This window comes from Sinocyclocheilus anshuiensis, unplaced genomic scaffold (assembly GCF_001515605.1).
Source record: "Sinocyclocheilus anshuiensis isolate Anshui unplaced genomic scaffold, SAMN03320099.WGS_v1.1 scaffold434, whole genome shotgun sequence".
Classification (NCBI taxonomy): Eukaryota; Metazoa; Chordata; class Actinopteri; order Cypriniformes; family Cyprinidae; genus Sinocyclocheilus; species Sinocyclocheilus anshuiensis.
In genome coordinates, this window is record NW_015544145.1 from 583,135 (window position 1) to 594,365 (window position 11,231).

At 37.6% G+C, this 11,231-nt stretch overlaps 1 protein-coding gene and 1 long non-coding RNA gene across 2 annotated transcripts; both read right to left on the bottom strand.

The window, feature by feature from the left end:
* Positions 1-1,032: 1,032 nt before the first annotated feature.
* On the bottom strand, positions 1,033-1,958 carry LOC107695121 (uncharacterized). Its single transcript, XR_001634960.1, has 3 exons — positions 1,826-1,958; positions 1,205-1,445; positions 1,033-1,096 (listed from the first exon to the last, which is right to left on the bottom strand). It is a non-coding gene; the product is annotated as an uncharacterized LOC107695121 (long non-coding RNA).
* Positions 1,959-4,485: 2,527 nt separating this feature from the next.
* On the bottom strand, positions 4,486-8,745 carry LOC107695114 (probable ATP-dependent RNA helicase DDX5). Its single transcript, XM_016494921.1, has 10 exons — positions 8,580-8,745; positions 7,512-7,683; positions 7,279-7,375; positions 7,056-7,192; positions 6,943-7,008; positions 6,718-6,859; positions 6,397-6,631; positions 6,230-6,300; positions 5,315-5,692; positions 4,486-5,170 (listed from the first exon to the last, which is right to left on the bottom strand). The coding sequence occupies exons 1-10, from the start codon at positions 8,618-8,620 to the stop codon at positions 4,773-4,775; spliced, it is 1,737 nt and encodes a 578-aa protein (XP_016350407.1). The 5' UTR covers positions 8,621-8,745; the 3' UTR covers positions 4,486-4,772.
* Positions 8,746-11,231: the final 2,486 nt, after the last annotated feature.

Consider the following 11,231-nt stretch of genomic DNA (forward strand, 5'->3'; position numbering starts at 1 on the left):
ATGCCTTTTAAATTCGAATATAATTCGAATATTGATAATATTTAAGTTAAAAAAATCTAATTTCGTTTTTCAGCCATTTTGACAGCCCTAATGTATATACATAAAAAAAATAGAACAAATCAACATTTTAGAATTCTATGAACAATTTAGAATTCAGTCTCACTGTAAAAGGAACTTTGTGAGTTTGCGAACCGAAGTGACACCTCTTTAGTCATTATTAAGTAAGGGCTATTCGCGCACTTTCTAGGCTAAATATAATCCGTTCAGAATTTGAATCAAAGTTTTGTTTTTCGTGCTGCTAACGGCCATATCACCTGTACAAGCAGCAAGGTTTCGGTAGTGATGCGAGATTCATTTTCGAATGGGAATAAAAATATGATTTCTCAAAACAGATGGTCAAGCAATGCATATTAATAATTTAATAGAAAAATATTTGAATTTTCGTATTTTATTGTATTGTTAATAAACTTATTGTTAAAATGTGTTGCAATTATCTATAAAAGTAATGACTAGTGAATCTTGCAATTCTTTCACTGTACATTGCTATTCTTGTTGTGGTAAAAAGTTAATAGTTGTGCAGCAGTGCAAGTTATTTGACATAATTCTATGATAAAACACAGTACCATCATGACATTAACTACTAGGCATGTCCAGATGTCAGACAAAACTCTCCTGACAGGTGTTTTATATAGGCCTATATATATATATATATATATATATATATATTGATTGTTAATTAAAAAAAAAACACTTTCTTACATTTTAGAAATAATAGTTTTTTGGCATATTATATAATATATAAAAGTGATTGTTTTTCCATTTCATAATACTTGAGATTTCTTGTAAGCACTGTAAATGAAAGGTCAAGCCCACCGCATTATGGGTAACTATTCCACAGTATGCATACTGCACATTTTAGGAAATGTAGCAGGACAACCAAGTATTCTGTGCACACAGGAAATTCTTATACTGTGTATACTGCATGCATAATACAGAAATAGAGTTGCAATATAGTATTGCATTCTGCCCTTTTTCTCTTACCACATTTCTGTCGCTATCTTTCAGGAAATTACGTTTTCTTCTGTGAGTCAGGGGGCTGTAAATTGAGGACAAATTCTTGTCATTGCTCATTATTATGAACTGTTTACTACTACATAGCAAAAACACAAATAATTCATATCAATATTTACAAAAGAAATGGTACCTAGGGGTCTCGGGAACAAAAGTGGAAGAAAATTCATGGAAGTGTCCAAGGTCTTCAAACAGGGGGTCACTGTCATTCAACAGACAGGCATTATTCAGGGAATCCGGTGTGTCTGGCTCCAAACAGGGACTGTAAAGAGTACTGCCTGGCTCTGAGTTCTCCTGGATGTCATCCATCTCTTCGATTACGGCTTAATGTATATATACTTTGGCTATAGCTGACAGACTGTGTGCAGATGAGTCTGGGAAGAGGAAAACAATACAGGAAGATACATAAAAGCCTCTGTACGCGTATTAAGACTGTGAAGCTACATAATTACGCTCACTTTAAATGTAAATATTTTATACTTCATATCTTAATGATATGTTGAAACGTACAGACTTTTGCTAGTTAAAAAGCGTTCATTATATTCGCTGACAGTCATTCGCGATCCTCCGCGTGTTTGTGATAACAACAGTACTGAGGTGTGAAACTGATCTGTGATCGGTTGGATTCTACGTTTAATCGAAGACGCTGGTAAACGGTTAGCAAGTCACATTACATTAAGATCGCCTAAATGGCCATAGTTTACAAAAACTTCGTGTTTTTATTGTGGAATTGAAATACGGTAACTTTACTCACCATCTTTACGAAACATACCACTACGAAAAGCAAAAATCTTCGCTTAGATACCGCATCAGCGAATAGCGAAGTCACAATGGAAAACACCGTCATAGAAGTGTCGGTTTGTCTTCCGGTTACGCCACTTCCGGTACAAGGATCGTTAAGTTTGCATTTAAAGGACCCTGACATTTTTACTTATTCTCATATGAAGAAATAGCCTTGTATACTTCTAATAGCAAGTCCCTATGTATATATTATATATATATATATATATATAGCGTGACTTTTATGGGTAAATTATATTTGAACCCACACCCACTCTCTCCTTAGCTCTGTTTCTCCCTCTTTATGTCTCAGTTGTTTCGGTGTGTTTTATTGGCTTGCCAAAAACTAGCCTGTGACGTTGATGTGCCCTGGGCAGAGATGTTTCAAAGCCCCCAAACACATTGCTTTCACAGTTTGCACTACACACACTGTACACATGTGCACAATACAAAATACCAAGGTCAAACAAACATACATACATACAACAGGCAACAAAATCCATCTGTAAGTGAGCAGGTGTGTGTGTGTGTATCTAGGTGTAGGGGTGCAAGCATAGCAACCTAAGAGTTTCTATAAAAGTATTAGATAGTAAGAACAACCAATAATAATAATAACAACAACAACAACAATAATAATACTTAACATATACATAAAAGAATGAATAAATAAGGTATATCTATAAAAATATAATAGATAAAACAATAGTAGAAACGAGTAATAATGGCATTGATAATGACAATAAAAATAATAAACTAATTAGGCCTACCTCAAGACTGGAAGAGGGAAGGGGGCTGGCGGACAAGGAAGAGGGAGAATGATAATAATTGCAGTAATTGTATAGTTAGCAGTAATAATACTAATGCCATTTGCACTACTACAACTAATAATAATAAAAATAATAGTAACCATAGTAACCAGTATTCTTGAGGGGGCTGAAAATAAATGAAGGCTTGGGGTAGAAAAAATACCATGATTACAAAAAATGCCCACAAAATTTAAGCAGGTGCACTATGTTATATGCAAGTTAATATTTAGTGACACAATATACATATAGTAATAATATAGTCTGTTTTCTTAGGTCCTTGAGGTACCTTGTGTGTGTGTGTGCGCTTTTTTTTTTGTGATGTACGTGAGTCAGCTAATGTGTGATGCATTAAAAAAGTAAGACTGACCAGGACAAAGGCCAGGCCACTTATCCTGTGCATTCCTTATTAAACATTTAATAGATGTGTATGTATCTTTGCTAATATGTGATGCATTAAAAATGTGAGGCATGCTTATTACTTTGAATAGAGTGCAAACAATGAGCTGTAGTTCACATGTAAATTCAGTCTTTAAAAAAGATGATTGTTTTAAGTAGTCAACAAGTTAATTTTGGTAATTATAACTCTAAAAATAGAGAACTATTAAAATCAGTTCCTTTGCATTCAGTGTACACTGAATAGTTATAATTACCAAAAACAAGAATCCATTTGATTTCCTGTAATATACGTAAGATTAATGTGCCTTCAGCTGATTAAAACATTAGATGTGACTTGTGAGCTGTACGTTGCAGCTATGAATGGACAGATACAAAAAGTCATTTTAAATATTTTATTAAACACCATGCAACAGCAATCAACCTTTTTAGTGTAGATCCTTCAAAAACAAAAATTATCAACATTATACAGAATAGTGTAATGTTGTTAAAATGTTATAGCTTCTTGACGGGGCTGAAAATAAATGAAGGCCTGGGGTAGAAAAATACCATGATTATAAAAAATGCCCACAAAATTGAAGCAGGTGTGCTATATGTAAGTTAATATAAGTGACACAATATACATAGTCTGTTTTCTTAGGTCATTGATGGCCACTTGTATTTCACTGATTTTCACTTGATCTGAATGTCTCTTTCCACACTTTTAAATATACCTGCAGCTCATCAATGCCCTCCTCTGGTCTGACCTGCATGGCCAAACACTCAGCTGGTGCCAAACATTTGCATATTGCTGCCAACAATGAAAATGGTGCAAAATAAGCAAAAAAATATATGAGACAGGTAGCTGAAATGTATATTACAGAACAATAAAAGTTAGTAATTGTAGAAAAAATAGCTAATCAAAACTAATTTTGAAGTAATTGTAAAAAATAAATAAATAATTGTACTTTGAATACACAGAGGACAGAAAGATAGATCGAGGAAGAAAAAAAATCCCTGGCCACCCCCTAGTATAAGACTTCTGTGACGCTTACATTTTAGTGTCTGTAAGATTTGTTTTTGTGAACTGAAGATAGAGAGGAGTTAAAAGCTCTTTGCAAGTCATTTTTTAATGACCCAGTAGAGAAATACATGTTAAACAATCAATACAAGTATACAGTACATAACAGAATCGAGTAAACTTTAATAGCCACTTAAGATTGGTGCCATTACTATAAACAAGTGATTTTAAAGATGCATTTAAAAGGCTTCATTCCAATAATATTCAACATCAGTTCCTTTGCATTCAGCACCCACTGAACAGTTATAATTACCAAAACACAGAAGTCTCTTTGCTCTCCTGCATTGATAGAATACACATAAGAAAGCAAAAGATGCATTCATATTCAGAATTAGTAGCTGCAACTTCTACTCACAAACAGACAGACACAAAAGCCACTTTTAATATTTTATTTGAGGACCATGCAATGGCCATGAATGGCCCGCGACATTTTTACAAGTGTTGATCCTTATTACTCTATAGTACAAAATAACTTTAAGTTACTAAAAAAAAAAGAAAAAAAGATACATCTAACGTAAAAAGGGAGGGAGGGAGGAAAAAAAATCCTGCACAGCAGACTCTGGGACGCTTGTGACGGCATGTACATTTTACAACCTGCTCTGAAGAAATAAAGTTACAATAACGGAACAGTTAAAGATTTAGATTAGCAAATGAAACCGGGTTTACTGAGGGAACGCAGGTGGGGCCATGGGGAACGGCATGGACTGTGGCATCTGTTGGGGGTTGAAGGGGAACGGTGGAGGGTGGTTCATGCCGTTCTGGACAGCCCCTTGGTTGGGAGCAAACTGCTGGTTCTGATAACCTTGGTTTCCGTACCCACCAGACTGATTACCGAAGTTACCCTGTCCGTTATTGCTGTAACCCCCGCTAAAGCTACTACTGCTGCCACTATTGTAACCGCTAGATCCGTTTTGAGTTTTGTTTCCAAACACCTTCTTCTGCCCATAAGAGTCACCGTTGTGGTTGTCCTGGCCGTAGCTGTTGAAGTCCCGCCTGCCGCCAGAGTGGCGATCCCGACGGTCATCCCTATACCCTCCACCTCGACCTCCCCTTGAACGACCTGGAAGAGAAACCGGAGTTAACCCGGGATTCACAAACAGATCAGAACCAAGTAAAAAAAAGCCATACCCTTAAAGAGAGATTATGAAGGACAAAACTGGCTGAGGGTAAAGCACAGCTCTTGTATCTCACCAATTGGATTTACCTCCTCTGTCTTCGGCCATTTGGATGAGCTTGGGGTTTATGGCTTGGTTGGCCTCGCGGAGGACCGAGACGAGGTCGTGAGCCTGTTTCATGTTGTTGGGCGTAAAGAAAGTGTAGGCAGTGCCGGTTTTCTGACTGCGAGCCGTACGGCCAATGCGGTGAATGTAGTCCTCGGAATTGTTGGGGTAGTCATAGTTAATGACAAATTTGACGTCCTCCACATCTGTTAAGAGAAAACGGACGCGCCATGGCAGGAGTAGAGGAGTGCGGGTGCACACCGCCATAGCAGCGAGGATAGGAGGCGTTAGCAAGGGAAACAATGAACGATAGGTCATCGACTTACCATGCTGAGGAAAGGATGGTTTAAAAAAAAAAAAAAATCAGGACTTTAAGGATCCAAATGACAATTTACAATGTCCTCTATTAAAAGCGACAGGACAAACTGCTGCATCTTGCCAAGACAACTCGCTCAAAAACGAGACCGATTAAGGGTCTTAAATTTAAGGCTGACGCAAGATTTCCAACCAACCGGTGCTCACTTGAAAGAAAAATATGACTCTCTTTGGCAGGACTCGACATGACTGAAGCCAGCAAAAGGAGGGCACACATCGACCAGCCGGGTAATCGCATTCAGTGTGGAGGCATGTAGACTAAAGCAACTGCTCTCGACAGAAAACCGCCTAAATTTTCATAAAGCACACTTCCTTTGGAGAAAACCCCCAGTCCTTAAACTTAAAAGTTCAACAGGTCAAGCTGTTGCGCGAGAGCAGGACGCAAGTGCAACCACTCAACGGCACCGCACTCCTCCGTGGTATGCCGCCCCTTGGATTACACCCCAATCACAGAGCTCCGAACACCTCTGAATGCAATTTGATTGGCTGGCAGACAAGTAGAACTCCACAGAGGAGCTCCTTACCCCCTTCTGCTGAACCTGGACGCGTCATGCCAAGGTCCTGCCTCCAAGACTCCACCTTCAGGTGAGAGGGGCTCAGAAAGGCACAGCAGTTAAAAGGAAACGGCAGAACTGTATAGTATAGTAAACACAATATGAAGTGATAAAGGACAGATTAAGGAATAACAAACCTAGTCCTCTGGAGGCAACATCTGTAAAGAAACAGCACATTTGAATTGTTTAACTCAACGAAAACAATGCATACTCTAATTTGGTCCAAGATTTTTCGAATCTGAGGTTCAAACCCCATGTCAAGCATCCTGTCAGCTTCGTCAAGCACAAGATATGTGCATCTGCCCAGATTTGTCTTTCCAGCTTCAAGGAAATCGATAAGTCTTCCGGGTGTGGCGATGCAAATCTCGACACCTGAGATGGAGCGATGGAAAAGTCAGACATTTACCACACAACTAAAAAAGCATTTCAAAGAGATTCGAGCTTTGCTCCACTCCTACCCCTTTCCAGGTCCCGGATCTGTGGTCCTTTGGGAGCACCTCCATAGATGCAGGTGGACTTGAGACGAGAAGCTTTGCCGTACTCTGCCGCCACCTGCTGGACCTGCTGCGCCAATTCACGGGTGGGAGCCAACACCAAGCACTAAAGGGATGAAAACCATCTGATTAAACCGCTGATTTTAAGACAAAGATTGAGATTTATATTTGACAGGATGTTGAACTCACAATGGGACCGTCTCCACGCTCCAGGAATGGTTGGTGGTTTATGTGAACAACAGCAGGAAGCAGATACTTGGGGGGGGGGGGGAGATTAATTAAAACCAGTTCAAATGAGTCACAGCCAGACAGTTTACACTAGGATGGTTGAAAAGCATCATACCGCGAGCGTTTTTCCAGAGTGCAACTGGCCACCCCTGAGCTTGGATGGGAGTTGGATCAGTCCAGTTCTGTTTACTGATCACATCCATCACGTAATCTTAAAAAAAAAAAAAAAGCAACAAACAGTTTAACATTGCAGTGCTCCATATTCAATTTTAAAATGAAACACTGTGATTAACCTACTTGGAAAGTTCGCTTCATGGAACTTCACAATGGGTTTGGGACAGTCTCTACCCTTCACTGTGATCTCCTTGCTTCTCCTGTAGTGTTCAACATCTTGCTGCAATAATAAAAAAAAATAATAATAATAACATTTAAAAAAAAATAAATAAAAAAAGACAACACATCTTTAAAAACTCGAGATGACAAGAAACAGAAAACCCACACACTCCCAACTGCATTGTGAGTATACTTACAGGTGACCTCCGAGCAACTTCAGGATGCTCCTGGTAGAAGTTCTTCTCAAACTTGGGGAGCTCATCTAGGTTCCAGTGTTTTTTCCGCAGACGCTCACCGGGATTCCCAAACTTCTTGCCCTGAGGAGGTCCACCTCTGCTGCCTCCAAAGCGTGGGGGACCACTGCTGTAACTATTAGTAGATAAACCAGACATTTTAGAATATTGAGGCTCAATGACAATTAGTTGGCCAGCATTTCTGTGTATATAGGTCAAAAGTAACGTAATATCGGCATTGCCACGGTACTAACACTGCACTTCAAGTGTGATTCACACCATTTAAGAGGTTTGGTGGGAACAACATTAAAGGGCCCCCCAAAAAAACAAAGAAATTATGTGTAAAACACTTACAATCCAAAACATTGGTAGCATCATAGTACAGTAACGTGTCGGATGGCATTGTCATTACATTTTGGATAAATACACTATACAGCTATGTCGCATATCATTGGTTTAACGCGTCTAAAAAAACATGGTACATGTACTAATGTACCCATCCTCAAACAAAAACAACAAAAGGTCACTTAAGCAAAACTCAAAAGGTCTGAATAATAGATGACAAAAGCTCAGGTTTCGATTCACATCGGGAGTTCTTGTCTGCGCCACGTTTAACGTCGCTGCCATTTTATTTCCTACCGGCAGGAGACAAAGAGGAAAAACCCGGCCGGCATTTTACAATTTCACAGCCACATGGGCCGACGAGGCCTTTAAACGACATAAATCGACGAAATTGATGTTGAATTCCAATTAAACGTGACTTTTTCGACGTTTAAGAAGTGTTTTACACGTTAGAATAACAGACACTTTTTTCCGCACGATTTCTGTCGTGTAAACGGATACGCACCTACTCCTCCGCCAAATACCCTAACACCCTCGATTAAACTTAATCTCACAACAAACACGACGGCGAAACAACTCGCTTCGTCGGTAAAAACAATCGATCAACGGCCACTTAATTACGAAAATCGCATCGATTAATATTCGAAATTATCACAATTCTTCCATCGGAAAAAAAAACAACCATCTTACCCTCTGTCACGACCGCGGTCTCTGTCTGAATATCCAGGCATATTGTACTCTGAAATTATAAATTAAAAATTAAATAATCGGACGTTTTTACTTCAGTATCGCGCAGAGATGGTGCTTGTGAACGTCGAGCGCAGCGTGAACTCGACGGATTTTATAGGAAGAGGAAGTGACTTCTGGAAAACCGCTGACGTCTTTGTGACGTCCGGGCGCCGCGCATGCGCGTTTGGTGCTTAAATGGCTGTTCTTGAATCCTATGATAAGATAGTGGTATCAGATGATGGTAATACATATTAATATCTCATTGTATTTATATTGAACTGAAAATAATACCATGGTACATGCCCCCGCCCCCGAAAATGGCAGTATGATCGCACTTTTTTGCATTAGTGAACAGTACTATGACAACGCTAAATTTTGCCTTTGGATCTAATAAGCCATAACCACAGAGTTATTTATACATTTATCTTATTTATAAACGCAAAACTGCTAGTTTAGAAACCTATGAGATTCTCCAGTGGTTTGAAAATGCTAATTCTATTCGAGGTTTTAGGACAACAAATTCCAAAGCGTTTTTTTTCTTCCGGTTTTGTGGAAAAATATAGATTTCTAAAATCATTTATTCATCATTAATCATTATAGCTGTTTGAGAGAATGAACAAAGCAGGAGCTGCAATCTAGATAAAGAAAAGGCTCAAATATATCATAGTTCAAATACGTTTAAGCTTTTTTGGTATTTTAAAACTTTCCATGTGTTATTTCATAGTTTTGATGACTCAAATGTGTGTAGAAAGTAAAAACATGGCATGAATGTTCAAACTTGTGACTGGTAATTTAAGTAATGGAGTACACTTCTATGTAGTGAAAAGTTCCCATACTGTCTTTAGATTTGGTCAAACTGAGTCTGACACCTAGAAAACTTGTTAAAAGGGGAATATTTTCACCTACCCCCACTTTTCAAGAGAGTAAGAACAAATTCTTTCTTATTCTAATAGGGGCATCTGCCACCTTTGTTCCAAGATGATGCTTAACAGCCCCACCTTGGTGTCACAAAAGGATTGTGAAGCACTGTGATACTCTTTTGCCACACTATTGAACCTAATGCATCTGCAATCAAGTTTGCAAGAATATGGTAAATACATGATGCATCAAAGATGTAACCCATTAAAACACAGAATCACAGTGATCGAAATGATCCCCTCTTTAACTCAATCACTGAAATGGTTGGTTGATATATCAATGAAAAAAACAATATATTTTATGGATTATTTGGACAGTCATACAGAAGCAGGCACCCACAGTGATCCCATCAGGAAGGCACGTTTAATCAGATCTAATTACACACAAAAATAAAACACTCTTACAAAAAATGATAGTGTGTGTTACATTTAGCAAATTGCACTGGTCAGCTATGAAAGTTAAAAGTGTTGCTAGTAAATCATGCTGTAAAGGAACGACCCTCTCAAAGCCTAAAATCAACAGGGCATCCAGTCCATCTGGAGGTCTATTTAACTATACAAATAAAAAATGTTAAAAGAAGAGAAGACGAAGAGATCTTTATGTGTGCACCAGATTTAAATGAAACATATAATCATTCAGTCTATAAAGAGTTTGGTAAATATATATATTTGTTGCCTATTATGTACAGCCATTATATAGTGTGTGTGTGTGCAAATTGTATTTTTTTTCTTTCAAATCTAATTAAATTAAAAATAAATGACAGTCAGTGACCCACATATATGAACAATATTCTATAACTATACAAAGCACCATCCCCGAATATTTAACTGATCCATCCAGAGGCTTTTTTATTTATTTTTTTTTCCACCTTCTTTCACACTCAAATTTATAAAAAAGTAACAAAAGATGTGTAGCTCATTTTCAGCGTATGCAAACTCTTAACAGTCCATGGTCACAGAGGATTGCTATAGACAGGCAGCACCTCAGAAACATTCAACAATATATATATATATATATATATATATATATATATTTATATATATATATAAAACCGCATTTGTTTATTTATGCAGTTTCTTTTAATAATCCTGAAGGAACAGGGTTTCAAGCTGTGCATTTTGGAGGCTTACAAAGAGCACACGAGACATGCTTTTATTGTTTTCTGCTAGATTTACACCTAAAGCTGATGTATTTCTATAAAAGAATTGTTTCTTGTTCTTTAGTACAGCGATCCTCCTTTCAGTTCGTCTGTAACGCTTACTGAAGGCCAGTGACATTTGTGATGGTAAAACAATTCAGTAAATTGGTACTACAATGGGTTACTAATAAATTACAAAAATAACAAGTAATACGGACACTTCTCTCCCTTGATTTCCATGAACGGGTAAACAGTTGCATTTCTTCTTTTAGGAAATAATAATAATTCTAATAAAAAACAGGCCCAGAATATAAATGGTAACAATATAATGGGAAGGTATGAAATGGAAGACACTTCACATCTCACTAACATGCTCATACATATGCATCATATTTAAATCTATTAAAGGGTTCGATTGACATCGGAGACAGATTAGAATACAGTTTACCAAAAAGTTGACACCAGTAATGCAACATATTAAATTGTTTTTCTTAACAATTTTTCTAAAAAAAAAAAAAAAAAAAAAAAAAAAAAAAAAAAAAAAGAGAGATTTTGAA

What these genes read in the sequence shown, in the direction of transcription:
- LOC107695114 (XM_016494921.1), bottom strand. Translation starts at nt 8,620, where the DNA reads ATGCCTGGATATTCAGACAGAGACCGCGGTCGTGACAGAGG. An exon ending in AAGTTGCTCGGAGGTCACCT is followed by an intron (nt 7,376 to 7,511) that starts GTAAGTATACTC and finishes TTATTATTGCAG; the next exon opens with CAAGATGTTGAACACTACAG. An exon ending in CCATGAAGCGAACTTTCCAA is followed by an intron (nt 7,193 to 7,278) that starts GTAGGTTAATCA and finishes TTTTTTTTTAAG; the next exon opens with ATTACGTGATGGATGTGATC.